The 19,167-nt window shown below is 53.5% G+C and overlaps 1 protein-coding gene across 1 annotated transcript in view; it reads right to left on the bottom strand.

Annotated features, from left to right (window-relative positions):
* Positions 1–18,436, bottom strand: part of MCF2 (MCF.2 cell line derived transforming sequence) — a gene marked incomplete at its 5' end in the record, with an annotated part of 60,775 nt that extends 42,339 nt beyond the window's left edge. The window contains 3 exons of the mRNA XM_082488335.1: positions 4,545–4,659; positions 5,251–5,319; positions 18,310–18,436. Coding sequence (XP_082344461.1) covers positions 4,545–4,659; positions 5,251–5,319; positions 18,310–18,436 — 311 coding nt within the window. The remainder of the gene's footprint in view (positions 1–4,544; positions 4,660–5,250; positions 5,320–18,309) is intronic.
* Positions 18,437–19,167: the final 731 nt, after the last annotated feature.

Genomic DNA, 19,167 nt, shown 5'->3' with positions numbered 1-19,167 from the left:
GTCTTGCCAAGCGAGGCAGCAGGACCGGGGACGCACGGTGAGCTGCCGGCTGTAATTCAAACCTCGCCTGCCCAGCCCCGCTGGGTCCAGCCCAGCCAGGCTCAACCCCTGGCAACACACGCTCCAGGACAGCCTCAATTACAGCCCGGAATCACGTTTGCAGACAGGTAACCAAGTCCTCTGATGTGACTGTATTTACAGGATACTTAGGTAATATTTACAATATTTCTTTAGTGGATGCTGAAACAGGATAGCCACGTCCCACGCCACCCTATCCGGGTGTCTCAGCGCTGCCGAGAGGCTCCCAGTACACATGCTGGCTCCCCAGGGCTGGGTCAGGTATCTGCACTGGGCACAGCCTCCCGCAAGCACCGCCTTCGGTAATTCTTGTGTTTGGCAAGCGAAAACACAGGGTGGCTTGCTCAGAAGTATCACATGGCAGACAGTACTTGGCAACTTCACTACAGAAAAAAAAAACCAACCCACACTTGAAGGCAGTGCGGGAGCTTTCATTCAAGGCACATCTTGCTGCTCCGGTCTGTGATAGCCACATCTTTGACAAATAGATTTAAAAGGAATTAGCAGTTGTGCTGAGAGAAAAAAAAAAAAAAAATAAAAATCCCTTTGGCTCATAATAACAGATGCCTGAAGATGTGTCGAGGCACCCAGCTCCCAAGCTGGCCTACAAATATAGCTTACGGATCTCTAACGTCACACCCAAAGTGCAAAGGTTTCACGTGAATTTATACATCGCTATTGAGGCGTAGCAGAAAAGAGCAGAGAAAAATGAACAGCGTATTTCACACATGGGTCGTACACAGAACTTCTGCGTGTAATAAAGTCTGAGGTTATACACTGTGAGCTGGATCAGTGTCCTGGCTTGAGGACTTTTCAGCCAAACCCTCTTTTAGCTAAAAATACTTTTGGCAACATGAGACAATTTTGCAGGTTTCGGTCAGCTCTGCTCATCCCCACCACGAGTTAAATGACCCGGGGTGGGGGGGGAGCAGGGCAAAAGGATCCTTTTTTTTGAGGTAAAACCAAAACCCTTTGATTTTTCAGCACACCCAAAAACTTTAAAAGGTAGGTCTCCATCCTACAAGAAACAATTCCCCAACTCCCTGTGGTATTTCCCAACAGGCTGCAACTGGGGAAAAAAAAAAAAAAAAAAAAAAAAAAAAGTATAGTATTTACACAGCACTGCTGTCATCGTAATAAAACCTGAAGAAAAACCCCAGAATCCAAGTAATTTAGAAAAGGCAGCCAGACTGTAGTGCACTGTCAGTTAATAAAAGTATGCATTTACTCAGGACAAGGTTATATTCAGAGAGTAGCCTCTCAGCATGTTAATCCTCTTCTATCAGCTCCCTTACAGACACGAAGAAGAAAGTTCCCAGCTGTCCATAAAGCCTTGAAACCTACTGTGGGAAATGTTTAGTGTATTCTGGGGCTAGTGGAGCAAGTCTGTGACTATTTGCAGCCCAGGCCTTGCAGGTTTATCGGATTTCCAGTCCTGCGACGTACCTTTTAGACTGACAATAAAAATAAATCAATGCTTTCTCACCAGGGCTGCAAGGGGCGAGTTCATTTGCATCCAGCAGCAGAAAGATGGAGACGGATAACCGGATCGACGATTATTTCTCTCCAGGTGCTTCTAGTCGCTTTTTTTTTTTCCCCCTTACCCTTAATTTTGTATGTGTCGCAGGACACACCAGACTAAAAATAAAGACTCGGGACGTTTCGCAGGAGGACTTGAAATTGGATCCCGGAGTCCGCAGTTGTGAGATTTATCACAGGACTGAGAGACTCCTTGGGGCTGGTGGGATCTGAGCACGCCATCAGGACCCGCTGCCTAATATTTAAATCCAGAGGTATTTATAGCCAACAGCACCCTCCGCTGTGTCATTACTCCGTGTTATCAGCCACGGCCCTAAATCACTTTGTACTTCACTTCCCGATTGAAGTGAAAGATGCAGAGCTTGTCTAAATACCGAAAAGCTGGATAGTCAAACAAAAAGGATAGGATGGGATGGGATGGGATGGGATGGGATGGGATGGGATGGGATGGGATGGGATGGGATGGGATGGAGTTTCTCCTAAGGAAACTGGAGAGAGCAATGAGGTGGCCCCTCAGCCTCCCCCTCTCCCGACCAGACAATCCCAAAGTCCTTAGCCGCTCCTCCTAGGACATTCCTCCCAGCCCTGTCACCAGCTTTGCTGCCCTCTGGACGCATTCAGGGACCTTCACATCCTCCTCAAATTGTGGGGCCCAGAACTGCACACAGTGCTCAAGGTGAGGCTGTGCCAACACTGTACACAGCAGGAATTTTTTAGTTTTTGAAGATAGCGCTATTTTTCTTTTACTTTAACTGTAATTAGGACAGGGTTTTGTAATAACAATCTTACATATAGTATAACTGGCTTCAATTGATTTATTTTTTTTTTTCTTAAAGCTTCTGCTGAAATTCTGACTTGCCTTGGAAGAAATAAATTCTTTTAAGGTACACAAAGGATCAGAATTTGTTGCAAAGCCTACACTGTAGCAGTCTTCAATCCAAGCCTGGATAAAGTGCTGCTTTATCCCTCTTAGGCTCTCCTATCTGCAAATACCGGGATCGGCAGCACTTCCCCGTGCCTCTCCTTCAAGCACCCCGTCGCGCAGTGCTGGTCAACAACGCCAGCCCGAGCGAAGGCGGGTGGGCAGCCCACCGCACGCCTTTTCAGCTGGATGTACGGGCTGTGGGCACCCGATACTTGCTTTTCCGTACCAGTACTTTCTGCAGCTGCCTCCTGCCCGCAGCACGGTGCCCAGGAAGCCTAAAGCCAAACTTGCCTACAAGACTCGCCTTCCTCCTGGCTCTTCTCATTAATGCACTCACCTCGTGGAGCGAAGAGTAGCTTACAGCATCTCCATCCCCTTTATCTAACAATTATTTCCAGCAGAAAAATGCCTCGTGAAATTCAGCTTCCCCAAACACTACCAACCTGACCCCCCCCCCCCCAGGAGGTTTCCTCAGACCGGCGTCAGCAGGACAATATGCCGTCCTTGCTGCTGGCTCCAGAGGAAAGGCACCGGCTGTGTGGTTCCGATCTGCCCGTACCCATCCGTAGGTATGTGGTAGGGAGGTGCTGGTGCATCCACAGCTAACTCTGACACGCAGGTCAAACATTTACCTCTTTTAGGGACGTTCTGGCCCAAAGCCTGAGCTCCTAGCCCATGAAGTGATGCTGCTGAGGGATGCGTGCCCAGGGCTACCAGAGCTGACACACACCTTCCATCCTCTCCTACGTGATGCTTTTCCTCGCTCCCCGACACCACAGCCTTTTCAACTCCAAAGTGTTAAAAACCACATGTTTTTAAGACGGAGAGACATTGAGGCGAGCTGTTACGGCGGCGGGAGGAGCAGGTTTAAAGTGGTTTCACTAATAACACGCTGGACGTGTTTCAATCACCAGCAAGCTCGCAGCTCTCATTAGTTTCTTGATTGAGCTTGACTTATTACAGGGACAGGGAGACTGCTCATGGTGCTAATGCCGGGGTGTCCACAGCCGTATGAAACAAGCAGCCCTGGAGAAACCGGGCAGAGCTGGAAAGCGCAGAGGCACAGGCACGGGCTGCCCGCACAGCGCGAAGGAGAACCCCTCTGGCTGGCACACACCGTGGCACACATCCCTGGCGCACTCCTGGCCGCGCTGGGAGAGCGCTCTGCGGGCCAGGAGCCCGTGAAACTTCAGGATCCATCCCAAAAAGGGGACAGAGGAACCAGAGGCGCTCTTCCATCCCAAAAAGGGGACAGAGGAACCAGAGGCGCTCTTTTCTTCCCCCTCCCCTCCCCCCCTGCAGAGGTGGCTAAACACATGGTACATCTTCCAAGGCAGCCGCTGATGGAAGGCTCCCGTCTAGCTGCTGTCAACCTGCTCTCCCTGCAGGAAGAACTTTGCCAAAGCAGGCATTATTCAAGGAAATTAAGCATTCCAGGTAACTGAGTCACCGGGGCTCAGCAGCAAGAAATAGAAGGGCCGTTAATCTAAGTACAGAGCCCCTCATGTGGCGCGGGGAGACTGTCAGCCGCTCAGCCCCCGGCCACAGGCGGGTAATGGGAGCTGCGGCACGCTGCTGAGCCGTCGCCTGTCACCGGGACCCCAAACGGTTTGTTCCTGTAATTAGTCTCTTCCTCCGGTTACACTTCTCTTTTTCCACGGTGATGACTCTCCATTTGTACCCATCAAAATATTATTCCACAGTTGCACGGCATATTTAAGCGGTGACACATGTCAAAGCTTAAGGGAAGCTTGCTGTTAATTAGAAACTTAATAAACTAAATTTACGATACACGCCGGCTGACACGCCATAGGGATGATGTCCACTTTTTACTCCGCATCCGCTGGCACAGTGAATACCACGCCTGGACGCCGCAAGGGCTTGCATCGTTCGTCTTCTCCCCCTTACTTGCCCTGAGAGCTGAAGATGCTCCTCACCCCCACGCGTGGCATCACCCTGGCCCAGGCAGGACCGCCACCTCTGCCCACCACAGCCCACATACCTCGGGACTGATGTTAGGTACGTTAAGACTTTAGACACGATCTCCTCGGGCACCTCGTTGAAGCGAGCGTTGTCGGGGAGGGTGATAATCCAAGCCTTGTCCTTCCCTCGGCCACCTGGAACAAAGACGAGGCTGCTGCCCTGGGCGCGCTTTGGAGGAGGGCCAGCAGCGCAGCCCCGCGCCGCCAGTCGGGGCAGAAAACACGCTGCCGCCGTTACGGAGGGTTGTTTGGTTTGGTTTTTTTTTTTTTACATCACCAAAATAGCAAAACCGGCTCAAATCCTGCCCCCGGTCCCGAGCACAACACACACCCACAGGTGGTAGAAACGAAGGTATGAAGTACTGCGTATTTCCTTTATTTACTGAGCGTATTTTACATGGGACAGCGAAAGAAGTCAGAAATGCAAGGACAAATCAGCGTGCTGCTCTGGAACCTATAGAAATACATTTCAAAGCAAAACGCTTGCTAATGCATTGAGTGTTTGAAGGGAAGGATATTTTAGAGTCTGCCTTGAGACAGAAACCTAATATGCTCTTTCAAACTGCCTCCATGTTTTATTAACAACATTTCTAGTGGCACCGGAGACTACCTGATGGATAATATCCCGTGCAGAGTATCATTTTGCCAAACAGCGTGGAAGTTCATCTGGAGCATTTAATTACCGCCCAAAGAGAGAGAGACCCTGGAGAAGTCCGCTGTACTCACCAGAAAGAAAAGCAAACTCTTTCATCAAATCGTCGCTGATGTCCTTTGCACAGATGGGTATTGCGGTTTCTGGAAAAAAGCAAAAGCAGCAGTCAGAAAGGAAGCAAAAATCCAAAGCAAACAGGTTTATCAACCCAAAGGTGGGACTTGAACCAAATGCAGCTTCCCTAAAATAAACGTGAAATTTCATAACGGAGGGTATACGGTTCGCCTAGAAACCAATGACTCGGTTGGAGTCATTTAACAGTTGGACTTGATGATCTTAAAGGTCCCTTCCAACCTCACTAATTCTATGATTCTATAATTCTATGACTCCAACGGGGCAAATGCCGTAAGTCGGTAGCAAATATATCCTGCCTCATGTACTGAGGGAGAACTGCCTGGGAGCCTGAGCGCTCTGCCCCCAACAGGGTATAGCCAATGGTAATATTTATATTTTGGAGTTACTAAATTTGCTCCCCTATTTTGCAGGCTCCCCCAGTGCCTCCTTGCCTCGGCAATAGAAGGGGCTGAGGTTTCTGCCGGGAACGGCAGCGTCCAAGGCTGCGGCGCTGGGAATAAGGTTGGGTTTTCAGACTGTTATAGTCTTTAATTTTGAGCAAATAAGCTTCTGAAATCATGTTTTCATCTGGCGTTGGGGCCACATGCACTGCAAAGGCTGTTGTTCTTATGTTCGGTTATTAGATTTCTTTTTAATTAAATAATGGGAGAGGTTGTTTTAATACCGTATTTAGCACGCTGACCATTTCAGTGGCAGTGAAGCACATCGGAACAATATACGTGACTTTACCTTTCCCTGGGAGAAGGAAACAAAACCCAGGCTGATTAAACATAAGAGGAGCTTACAGCTGGCAGACATTTTTCTGGATTATCTATAAATGGAATGATAGCTAAAAATTAAACATCCTTGTTCCTGCAAATAAATGTTTTAAAGCACATCCATACAGATTAAAGTCCTTGTGCTTTCACGATAATCAAATTTTAAACACTGATTATTTTACAGAGTCGGTCCGAGGGAGTAATCTTTGGGCTGTTTTAAATCACAGGGGCTGCATACTTCAGCACACTCCAGTGTAATCATCATTTATTCTATTTCACTTTTTCCAAAAGCTTTCCGGTCACTTCTACTTCATCTAAGGATGTTTCAGGCTTCCAACGGCTGCGTGGAGCTGCAGCACAGCAGCCCAGAGGTGCCCGGGGCGGGGGGTACTGTGCCTCCGGCGGTGCCCACCGCCCACGGGCTCCTCTCTGCTCTCCCGCGCCCCTATTTTCTCCTCTCGTAGATAAAAATGTTATTTTTGTTTGTTAAGCATCGAGCCTGAGTCCCACTGGCATCGACAGACACATTCTTCATTTTAACGGGCCGCAGAATTGGCCTCGGTAAGGAAGAAGTTTGTCTTGCGAGATATTTCAAATATTTCTCTCTCGTTCAACTGCTTCACCTAACCTGAGGACAAGCAGCGGCCACGCATTTCTTCCCTATGAATTGATTATTCCCCCCCCCAGCTTAATAGTTTCATACTGCTAAAAATCCCAGTTAAGCTTGATGAGCTCCAACGCATGAAGCAGCTCGTCTGTGCTCGTCCCAGTGGGGGTGAAGCCTGTCCCCAACGCCAGCTCACCTCGCCCACCCCTGCCGCCCGCTCTCCCCGAAAATACCGCCACTGGCAAGCCCGGCAAAGCTTTGCCCGGCGCTGGAACGCCGGTGCTCAGCAGTAAAAGCAAACGCGGCTGCAGGTTTGCAGTTAATGCAGCTTTTGGTTCTGGCTCTGCAGTGGTATGGGAGGGAAATGCCGCTGTATTGACAGCCATCCTGGGAACAGGGGAAGTGGGAAAAGGGGGTTAACCTTTGCATGGTAAAAAAAAAAAAAAATTAAAAAATAACTTAATTTATAAGTTTTTTTTGCAAGACATTTTCTTACGAGAACAACCTATCTCTCTGCGGCCTTAAACTAAGCTGGGGACTAGCGCGGTTGGAAAAAACGTAGCATTTTTCCACAGGTATTTTCAAACTTTGCTTTCCAGAAAAGAAATACCATCTCAAAGATGCATCCTTTAACCCCAGAGTCTGGTGCTTATTCTCTCAAGTCTCTCTTAGCGGCAATTTCCCACCGATCCTCACGGGAACCGCAAAAAACCAGCGGATGTTTTAATCCCACCCGTGTTGGGGGGGTGCAGGAGGACCCCCTGTGCCGTGTCCCCTGCCAAGGCGGGTGTGGGCCACCCCTGTCACGCACAGTCCACCGACTCAGCAAGTGCCACCAGGGCCATGGCCGCAGGGGGACCTGGCGTTTTTGGGTTGGAGGTGGCAAAGCACCACAGGACGGGGGGTCCCACCACGCTCGAGGAGGGACCCACTTTGGGACTCCTGGTTTCCAGCGAGGACCCTGCTCCCCAACATTTTATTCCATGGAAGGTTTCATCGTTGACTTTGGCACAGAGGTGGAGAGCCATATTTCCTAAGCACCGTTATGACTCCAAGATTCTCACTTCCCAAGGGGTGACATTTTGGGGAGAGGGCACTCAGCACCTTCAGAAAATCAGGCCCTTCTGAGCAGTCCCAAGTTGAGCACCCAAAATAACTCACTGGAGGGAAGAGTAGGTGGGAGTCATTTACTTCAGGCAGTGAAGGCTCGGGGAGGATTTCCCTTACAAACCCTCCCCATCTCCTGCGAGGTAGGAGAACCCAACAAGGGACGGAGGAGCAGGACGGCTGCCCTCTGGTAAGGTCAAGGCACAACAACAGGCTGATTGTGGTCCCATTAGAGCCGCTCCTTGGCCAACCCATCGCTCGCTCCGCATTGGCCATCGAACTCAACCTCCCGGGCCAATCTTAGGGAAAATCAAGCGCTGGCATCGAATTCGCAAAGCTTATTGCTGTGCCCGCGGCACATCAGTTGGATGTTGCTGTAAATCCTGTACCGAAACATGACCTTTGTCCTCAATACTAATCTCTGGGGGAAAAAAAAAAGAGCAGTGAAAGGCAGGGGGGCACCAAAGATATCCGCCTCTCAAACAAGGCTTCAGTTGATGCTCATTACCAAACTGGGGATTTCTTATTTGAAGGACACCCTTGGGACAGTACAGAATAGACCCCGGGGTACTGCCCAGCACGGGCGACGAACGGCGCAGCCAGCTTGCATCTCGCTCGGCACAAGGGGGAGGAAGTCAAGGTTTCACGCAAGTCCACTCGTTTCTCTTACAAAGAGGCTTTGTGATCATCAGCTTACTACAGAATAGAGCTGTGCTGTTACGAAACCAAGCCTGAACCCCTCGCGTTACAGCAGCCCTGAGCCCTTTACAAACTACACCGCTATGCCCACGCGGTTGGTATGACCTCAGGCTTCAGGGTCTTGCTAAAACCAAGCAGCATCTAGATGATAAATTGTCATAACAGTGTAGTAACATTTTTTTTTTATATATATATATATATATAGGCTCTAAACTGGGTATTTATAAAACGCTGCTGCAATTATTACATTCAGAGACTCCTCTACGGAGGAGATCGTTGCCATGACACAGAGCTTCGGAGGATGCGTGAAGCCAAGCAGGGAAAAGACAAAGGGGAAATGCAGAGCCTCTACTCTTCCAAGAAAAACTAACGTGGCTCAGCAGGGAGCCCCGCTGCATCCAGCCTGTCCCCATCATTTGGTTTACACAGCCCAGAACATTTTGCTGGGTCCTCTCCATAGGACCGTATCTCAAGGCCATCGCACAGACTGGGGTTGCAAGAATGATGCTCATTGTTAGAGATGTTCCCTTTCGAGGCGATGCAAGCACAGCGGGTCTTTCATGCGCTGTGGAGGTCTGCAGTGACATTCAGCGAGGGGACAGCTACAGTCTGAGTCCAAATTCCTCTTGTAAAACTCAATTAAACTCTGAAGTGCTTTGCTCTTTGGTGACTATTGTTTTCTTTTCTTTCCAAAGCTTCGCAGGCCCGCAGCATCTGCAGACAGCAGCTGCGTAAGGCATCTGCCAAGCTGATGTAACAACGCCTTACACTTCATAACACTGACCAAATATTGCTTGCAACTATAAAATCCATTTGGAGATGGCTTTGTTGTGAATGAAGAATAGCAGCTTCTCATGCGAGGGTTGCTGCCGTAGTCTAGGAAACAAAACTGAAGTAAATCAAATGAAAAGGGTAAAGGATCACGTTGAGCTTCTCCACGATCTGCTTGTCCTCAGCTGCCTGTCCATTTGGACACGTACAACCAACAAAGCCGCGTCAAGGCAGTCTGCAAATCAGCACATTTGTAACCTACTTCCCTTTCCTGTTCTGGGCTAACCGGGGTCATCAGCCAGCGTCTGTCTCGGGTCGTCCCACCGCAGGAAGGTCCACCCGCCTCCAAAAGTCCCTTTGAGGGTAACAACACCCGTGGCACAGACCTACACAAACCAACGGCGTCTGCAGGAAGGTGCGGCGCTCGGGGAGTTTCAATGTGTGTGGCTTCTCCTGGCTGTCCCTGGCCAGTGCCAGGTTGAGCCTCCCCGGACCGCTGATGGAGCACAAGCCAGGCTGGGCGTGAAGACTGAGCCATCCCCATCTCATCTGCTGCGCGCAGGAGCGGGGACAGAAATCCCCTCGAGCAGAGTGCCCCAGCACGAACCCGGTGCACCGCCGAGTGTGGCCCTTTCAGCTTCTCCGGCTGAAGTCGCTCTGCTTTGCAAAATTAAATGTTCATCGGGGCTAAGAATAGAAACACGGTCCTGTACCGGAGGAGAAAGACCAACACACCACCCTGCCATTGGTCCCCCTAACTTGGTCCAGACTCCAAACACTCAGCAGGAGGGACCCCGCAGCCCATCGCTCCGGGCACTCGCTTTGGATGAGGGGAACGATTTCCCTGGAAATTCAATTATCTGCAAAAGCCAAAGAGCTCCTCCAGGAAGAGTGACAGAAATCCACCCCACGGCAGCGGCTGGGGCCACAGTGGCCGCAGGAAACCCGAGTGTCCCTCGCCCCGGTGTGCGTCCCGGCCGCCGAGCCTCACCCCGCTCTCTCCCTGAGCAATTCCAAAAGACTTTGGCTTCAATCCAGTACACAACAAGAAACATCGCCATTCACCCTCGCAGCACACCCTGTCCAGAAAGCGACACAGAGGGACTTATTAGAGGAAAAAAAATAAAAAGTAAATACTATTTTATACTCTGGGCAAACTGCCTTACCATGAGCGACACGCTTGCACGAGGTCTACTCAAAGGCTGCCCAACAGCACGGTGCCGAGGGACAGAGCGCGTGTCCCCAGCTGTGGGGCAGGGGCACGGGGACACGCTGCCCTCACTGCCCACCGCTTGGCCAGCACCTTCCCGGGGACCGTGCCCCACCTGCGCGGTCTCCAGGCGGTGGCTTCCCCGACAAGCTCACACCTGGAGTCGCATCCTAATTTCCACCGCACCCCATCCACCCCTCCTGCCTCTCCGTCCCGCTCCGCACCTGCCCGGGCAGAGGACAGGACACTGCGTGCGCGCAGAGCCGGGGAAGGGGGGGGGGGGGTTGGCACAGGGTTCACGGGAACCGGGGCCAGGAGGGGCTGGCGGCCGGCCAGGCGGCACGGCGCCGGCGGAGATACCCTGCCGAATGGCACGTTCCTCGGAGAACAGGACATTGTGCTCCTCAACAAGGCCTGCTGTATTCACCGAAAGGTTATTTTACAGAGCAGAGGACGGAGAGCCAAGGTCCGGAGGTTGCATCCTGGCTTTGAGACCAAACTTTTCGGTAGTTGTGAGCAAATCGTGTCTCCCACGGCTTCAGTTCCTCATTCGCAAACGGGAACAGGCACAAGTGCCAACAGGGTACGATGTTAGCAAAGGGCCAGGAGCGTGTCTGATGACAAGAGCGGAAAAGACCTCAGCAGCCCCCATCCATCAGGCAGACGTGGGTGTCCACGTCTGTACGGGTTGTGCGAGACCTGGGATCAAAGGGTGGGCGTTACAAACCCCGACGAACTGTCGGATGGTGTCCCCATCCCTGGAGGTATTTAAGGGTCATGTAGATATAGTGCTCAGGAACATGGTGTAGTGGTGGCCTTGGCAGTGTTAGGGTAACGATTGGACTAGACCATCTTACAGGTCCTTTCCAGTCTGGGAGATGCTGTGATTCTGTGTCGGGCTCACCTGGACAGCTGAGTAGGAAAAGGTCTCCACAACCCACAGGACCGGTTTCTCCACACAGCAAAGAACCGAAGGTCTCGGGATCGGACACAAAGCCCACCAGCCAGGACTTGGTGGCTTCCTCTCTGGGGACCTGAGGCCAAGGGATCATTTTTCCCTACAAGGGAGTACGCAGCAAGCTGGCTCACAGGGGCTCGCGGGTCCCAACCAGGGGCTTCTCAAAATTCATAGGGCAGAAAAAGAGGACTCTGCTGGTAAAGACACGTTTCTACTCGGTTTCACCAAAGTCATCCAGAGCTGCAGAGCACATGGGGGTTTAACAGCTGCAATTACACCTTTATACTGGAGGTAACAGCCTGGCCACCGGTTTAGACCTGTGAGCACCTTTTCCCTTCTGTGATAAATACCCTACAACAAATAAATTCCCTTCTCTCCGCACCCCGGGAAGAAACTTAAGAGACTTGATTGCGCAAAGTTCAAAACTGCTGTGGTCCTCTTCTGCACTTGCAAGCGATCTCAGGTGCGTTGCAGAAGCTATATATATAATCATTAGTCATTCCTAACAGCAACCGTGAGCTGCGCACACCCTCGTGTGTGCCAAAACCACCTTCAGCCGCTCATCCATCCCGCCCTGGCACATGTACGCTCTCGTCTCTGGGGTACCTGTTGCAAAGAGGAGGCCCCACTGCTGTTCGGTGGAGCCAAGTGGAGCAAATCCACCTTCACTCACCTCAGCCTTAAACAGCAATTTCTGCTGCCGCGCTAAAACCCGGCGCATCCAACAGTTTGTAATTCCAGGCGGCGCAGCTGTCCCCCGCGCCAAGCGAGCGACACAAAAGACCCGTTAAAATATTGATGGCAGAAAGCTTCAATACCCTCGGACTGCCGCAAGCCCCGTTGTCCCCCGCCGCCCGCGGGGACAGCTCGCACCCCACCGCGGCGGCGGGCTGCACGGGAGCATCTGCATCCCGCCGAGCCCCGGGCTCGGCCCGCAGGCACCCGCTTCCTACCCACAGCCAGTCCGCACCAGGTCGTCGTTTGGAGGGGACGGTTAGCAATTCAATTAGGTTTTTAAATGCTTATTTTTCTGGAAGACGCGAGGGTATTGATCCCGAGAAAGGTGATGGGGTTCCTCGGCCGGTCCTGTCGATAGCCTGATGGCAAACCTCCACCAGCCACACGCCGGTAAATCCTCGACTTGGCAGATGCGCTTGCAAAACCCGCTTCTATAGGAATCCCAGAATCCCGGACTGGTGAGGGCTGGAAGGGCCCTCTGGAGCTCCCCCCGTCCCACCCCCCGCCAGAGCAGGGGCACCTCCAGCAGTGGCACAGGACACCTCCAGGCGGGTTTGGAATGGCTCCAGAGGGGGAGACTCCCCCCCTCTCTGGGCAGCTGTGCCAGTGCTCTGCCGCCCGCACAGGAGAGAAGTCCCTCCTCGGGTTGAGATGGAACTTCCTACGCTCAAGTTTGTGCCCGTTCCCTCTTGTTACCTCTCAGGAAGAGCATCAGAACAACACGGGGAACAAAGGATGGCAGAGCCACAGGAAGAGCTGCACCCCAGGAACGTGGTGGGAGCCGTGGACGGACAGGGTGTATTTAGAGGGCACGGGTGGTTCGGGTGCTGGCAGCACATGCTGGTCCCCATGCTACAGGTGGCCTTGGGGCCACCCCAGGAGCTGCCAGGGGCCCGGTGATGCTGGCAGCCAGGCACAGGCGACCCTCGGAGAGTTTGCTGTGGAGGTGGGTCAGCAGCAAAACACCTCCTTCAGAGCCAGAGAGGACAGAACGCACAGCAGCAGCCGCCACGCCATGGTTTCAAAGGGACATGGCCCCCACAGAGCCATGCCCTGTGCAGGACAGCCACCGGCATCGGCTGCCCCGGCGCAGCCACCACCGTCCACGGCTACGTGGGCATGAACGCAAACCCATCGTCCCGAATCGCCGCAGTAACTATCCACATGTGAGCACGCCCCGGCGACAACCATGATTTAAACTGCATCAGGAGCCTCATCTCATGTCACAGACGGGAAACCGAGGCGGTGGCGTCAGGCAGGAACACATCAAAAACACCCCGCGATTCAAAAAAGGCCGTGGAAAGCCCCAGGAGGGTTAGTCCATCGCTAGGCATGACGGGTTGGTCACCATACCTGGTTCAACGACCGCTTAAATTATCCTTTGTCAGACCGGGGAGGATATTCTGAGGAAAGGCTCGCTCTGTTTGCAAGCTCTTTCTTTTACTTCTCCCCGAGCACCCGCTCCGGCACAGCGTAGGAGGTAGGATACAGCACCAGATGGTCCTCTCGTCTGACCTAGTGGCTGTGCTTCTCCACCGAGGCCTTCCAGGGCTCATCTGCAGTCGATGCTTCAGCGCAGGCACACATCCCCACCACCCAAACCTGGGAGCGTGCTCGGCTAAGAAACCATACAGCAAAAAAAAAAAAAAAAAAAAAAAACACAAAGAAAAATGAAGCTTCTGAAAAACTAGAATGACCTTTTCAAAAGGCTTAGATTTATGTACTCTGAGGATGAGAGTGAAAATGTAAAAGAAAATGCTGTGAAAAAAAAAAAAAAAGATAAGAATTAGGGAGGAAATGTTAACTCGGCGCAGTCGAGGCTTGCGGACCACCATGCAGGCAGCGTGCCCATCCCACAGAGGCACGTCCTCACGGGACCAGCTGAATCATCTCCTTACAATAGGAGCTGATCGGCCGACGAGGGATCGGATGGCAGCGCGTCCAGGCGTGCGCAGAGCGACCCTGGATCAGGCCCCGTGGCCGAGCCTGCGAGCCCCGGGGCAGGAGCCTCCCGCTCCCGGGCATCCCTCCAGCGGGAGCACCCAGGGCAGCGGCACGGCTCGGCTGCGGTCCCTCGCTGCCACACAAAACCGGCTGAACCTCATTCCTGCTGACCACTGCCGGGAGGACAAGGCGCAGCCAGCTCAGGATCCCACGTTCACAGGAACATCATCCATCCTCCCATATAATTTGGGGAGTTGGAGGGAGCAGAAGGGTCCGCGGGAGCCGGGGCTGAGCCGTGACACCAGCGAGGAGGAGGATGCTCAGGGGAGGTTAAAAGGTCCCTGTGCACCGGGGACCATGGAATTTGGGGAGGGGGGATAATTTCTTCCAATTTAGATTTAAACAGCTGGCAAATCGTGGAAGCTTTGCTCAGAGAAGGTGAAGCAAAAGTAAACTCAGTGGCAGCAAGGCTTACGTGTTACCTCCTGTTATTGCTGCAGCTAAGCTGCTAACGCGAGGGAACAAAATACTGGATGCTCTGATGCGTTCACGTCCAAGCAGAAAAGCTATCTTCTCATATCACCCCAAACTAAGCAAAAATCGGGAAAGATAAAAGCCAGCTCAGCTATACGCAAATTTACATCTATCGCAAGAAACGTAGCGAAGTTTCTCAACACCCACCCTTGCGGATTCAAGCGCAGTGTGGGAGTTGAGAAAATTTTCTCCAAAGCGCTTCTGATACTTGGGAGCTTCAGCGCGCTTTTCATTTTCTCCCTATTCCCCATTTCAGCCCCTCCTCCCTTAGGGGAGACCGAGGGTGGCGTTTGCAGGGGTTTCGCACGCCAGTGCGGGGCACGGTCGCCAGCTGCGCGGGGGAAGGCGCGGGTGGCATCTGCCACCGGTGCGCACCTCCCCAGCCAACGCCGGCGGCCCCCAAACCAGAGCCCGTTCAGCACAAGAGACTTCCAAAGCCAAGTAAGAACGCAGGCGCGCATCGGTAACTTCCACCTCATTCACCACCACGCAAGCGTTGCTTTTTCCAAGCCAAATTCCAGCTCTGTGCACAAAGTCACTCCCGGGAGACGTAACAGCAGTAAATCCTCGGGGCCCATTACCTGCTGAGGAACCTGGAATTAAGTTCACTGGAGTCACTGGAACAACTTATTTGCTTTCACAGCCCTTGTGGCCAGGAAACTACACCGCACAGCCAGGCTCCCGCGATGGCATCACCTGGAAACTCTGCTGCAAAATGAGGGAAACTAAAACCAGTTTTCCCCGAATCGGAAATGGAAATGCTCCATTCTGGCATCTCCGAACCCAGCAGAGCGCTTCCCCGCGGCAGGAGAAGGTCAGCGGCGTGGAAAGCAAGGAGGTGGGCCAGGGAGGGTATCGCTGGCGCTCGCTGCCTGTCTCACACCACCCAGCCCTTGGACAGACACCCACGGAGCAGCAGATGGATAATTGCACCCTACAGCCGCTCAGCCGGCGCGGGTTCCCAGGGACCGACTCTGCCCCGGGAGCTCCTGACTCAGCCCCGCTGTACAACCAAGTCCAGCATCGCCTGGGAGGAAAAGGGATTCGGGAGACAAGGCAGCTCCACCCAAAATCTTCCCACCACGGCTCCTGGTGCTCCTGCTGCTCTGCCCCCAGGTCGGCCGTGGCCTTCAGTCGCGCGGCGCAGGGAAGCTGGCCGATGGGACGACTCAGCTTGGGCAGCAGAGCAAGCCGAGGAGCCAAAACAACCACTGCCACGGTGCCGTGTGCCCGCCGCCATGGAGTTGCCCGTTCGCAGGATGAGGCTGAGGGCACTCGCTTGGTTTGCAGCCCCGGGGTTTCCTTACAAGTCCCACCTGCCAAAACCGACTTTAACAAAAGGCTCCTCACCACGAGCGCGACCAGCGGCGGTTCCCAAGCTCCCAACTCCCCATCCCCAGGCGCACGGGGGAAGCTCCATGTCTCCAAGCGCCCTCCAGTTCAGTTCGGTGGCAAAGACAGCGCTTCGGAAGACTCTTTTCTTACCCCCACCGTTTTTTACACTTCAGTTGCTTCCCTCCCACACAGCCCTGCTGTCACTTCGCTTTTGTCCTGGTAAATGAATGACAAACCATTAAACCGCAGTTGTAGCAAATGTGATGTAGGGAGAGGAAGCACATCCCACGTACTACTGACTGCTCCCAGTCTACTACTCCTCCGTGGTCCACCCAAAAGGGTTCAGACTGACGGCGGCGCAGAGCCTTCAGAGGCTGCTGGCCCTGTACTCTCGCAGCTCTCCCAGGGAGCCCAAGTCATTTTAAAGACGAGAATGGCTGTAAAAGGCTTGAGATTTATATAGGCTTATATCTCACTGTAAGGCAGATACCGGGGAAACATCACCTTCCAGTAGAAACGACCATAAATGTTTCCGGTACTGATGCGCGAAGGGAAATGGTTAAAACATGGTCCCAGATCGGGCTGAACACTCAGAAATCAGTGATGAGGAAAAAAAAAAACAAACCCTCCTGATTTATTTTTCATCTCATGATTTGGGGAACCTTACTCAACTTCAGATCTTTTTCAATATCTCATTCTAAGAATCTATGTAGATGCCAAAACACGTGTCCGGATCCTGCGGCCATAACCACACAAGCATGCCTTTGTGGAGATATTTTGATTTCGTACGAGCGTTATACAAAGGTCATCTGCCAAAAGCAGATGGTTAGAAGACGGGGCTCATGCCCACGAGAAACCCACTGCCCGCTTTCACCCAGTTTCCGTCACATCGCTCACAGAAAACGTTCACCATCTGCGTCCCCATCCCTGTGTCGCCCAGCTCCCGTTCAAGCAGCGTGGGTGTTTCATCGCCGACACCAGTGCAAGGAGCATCAGACTTATTTTTTTAATCACATCCATTCAAGCAGCATCCTTTGCTAACTGACTGCGATCACCCCCGTCTACGTTTCCCTGCCCCATTTGCGGGCTGCGGGAAACGAACAGGTCAGCCCAGGTCCAGCAGACAGGACAGCCCACAGTGCTGCTGTGAACATCATCCCAGAAGAGCACGTACAAAAGCATCTCGTGACACATTGGTAAAGTCCTCACCTGTGACTTACCCCCTCCCCGATAAATTCCTCCCGCACCCCAAACTGTGCATTGCAAAGAGGTCAAGGAAAGCAGAATTAGACTGGAAGCGGTTTTTTTGGGGGGTCAGTGTGTCTTTTCTGTGCCTGGCCCGGCTCCAAGCGCTCTGCCAGCTGTGAACAAATAAGGAACGATGAGTGCCTTTGCCTCCTGACAAGGTATGCGGCCTCTAGCGAGGCTGGAGTCACCCGAGATGCCACTACCTTTCCTGGATTATGAAAGACCTCCCTGCAAAAACAAAGCAAACAAAACCAAGCCCGTTCTTCCCACAAGAAAACAAACTAACAAAAAACTTGGGGCCCCCACACAGCTTATGAGCAGATCACCATCCATCAAAGGAAACACCCCTGAAGCGCACGAGCGGCTCACAGCCCGGGGGCGAGGGATCAGTTTGCCTCTGCTTCTCACACGGAGGGTGTGCAGCCATACAACCGCAGCAACATCGCCCCAGCGCCGCGCGGGCCCCAGCGCAGCCGGGGATCAACTGATGTTTAAAGACCGAGGAAGGAGGGAGGGAAGAGGGGATGTCCAACGGAGACACACGCACTTATCTACTGCTTTTCTACTTCAGAAACTGGGAGAGGGCACACCACGACCCGCGCGACTTCCCAGCAGACTTCTTCATTTTTTGGCCATGGGGAACCCGAGAAGGGGATGAGCACTGGCAAACACCCTTCCGCTCACCAAAACCAACTGCCCTTCTCCAAAATGCCTTTTGAGCACCGTGTTCCCGTAACAAGAAGGACGTGTGAGCAGCACAACGGGAGACGGCTTCTCGGTGGGGAACGGGGCCGTTCCACTCCGACCGTGCCACCCATCCAAACCAGTAACGCTCGGAGCCCTCGGCCACCCCGGTGTACCGACCCCTCCCGGGAGGCTTCCCCGGACTCGGGTACCACCGCATCTCCCCGCCGTGCCCCGGCATCCCCGGCTCCACCGCCGCCCGGAGCCGCCCCCCCCCCCCCGCCGGGCTGCGGGAGGCGAACGGGGAGAGGGACACCGCGGGGTGTGGGGGGAAAGCCCTTCGCCGCCACCCCCCGTCGCGGACACGTGTGCCACCCGCGGGGTCCGGCAGCCCCCGGGACTCACCGGCGGCGGCGGCCTCCAGCAGCGCGGCGGCCCGCAGCAGGCAGTAGTACCGCTCCATCTCCCCCGCCGAGGTGCCCCCCGGCGGGGGACCGGCCGGAGCCGGGGCCGGGGCCGGGGCCAGGGCCATGCCCCGCGGCAGCGCTCCGCCGCCGGCACCGCTCCCCCCTCCGCCGCCGCCGCCGCCGCCCCGGGCCCGCGCGGCCGCCGAGGCGGGGCCGTGGGAAGGGGGCGGGACCCGCCGCCGCTCCGACCGCCCCCCGCACCGCCCCCGGCACCGCCACCGCCACCGCCGCCTCCGCCCCGACCGGCCGCGGCACTTTCGCCTTCCCCTTCTTTTTTCCCTATCTTCCTCCTTTTTTCCCCCCTTTTCCTCCCCCCTCCCGCCTTTTCCACCCTTTTCCACTCCTTTTTTCCCATTTTCCTCATTTTTCTCCTTTTTTTCCTTCTTTTTCTCCTTTTTTCCCTTCCCCCACCTTTTCCCCCCTTTTCCACTCCTCCCCCATCTTTTTCCCCTTTTCTCCCTTTTCCCCTTCTTTTTTCCCTTTTTCCTCCCTTTTTCTCCTTTTTTCCCCTTCTTTCCCCTTCCTTTTTCCCTTTTTCCCCCTTTTCTCCCTTCCTTTCCCCCCCTTTTCCCCCTTTTCCCCCCTATTCCTTCCCCCTACCTTTTTCCTTCCCCCTACCTTTTTCCTTTTTCCCCTCCTTTTTTGCCCTTTTTATTTTTTCCATTTCCCCCCTCTCTTTTTCCCTTTTTACCTTTTCCCCTCCCTCTTTCCTTTTTCCTCTTTTTCTCTTTTTTCCCTTTTTCTCTTTTTTCCCTTCCCCTCCCCTTCCTCCCCCTTTCCTTTTTTCTCCTTTTTT

Source organism: Vanellus vanellus (genome assembly GCF_965231255.1).
Source record: "Vanellus vanellus genome assembly, chromosome: 10".
In the NCBI taxonomy this organism is placed as follows: Eukaryota; Metazoa; Chordata; class Aves; order Charadriiformes; family Charadriidae; genus Vanellus; species Vanellus vanellus.
Note: the sequence above shows the minus strand (reverse complement) of the source record. Positions and strands in the feature narration are given on the sequence as shown.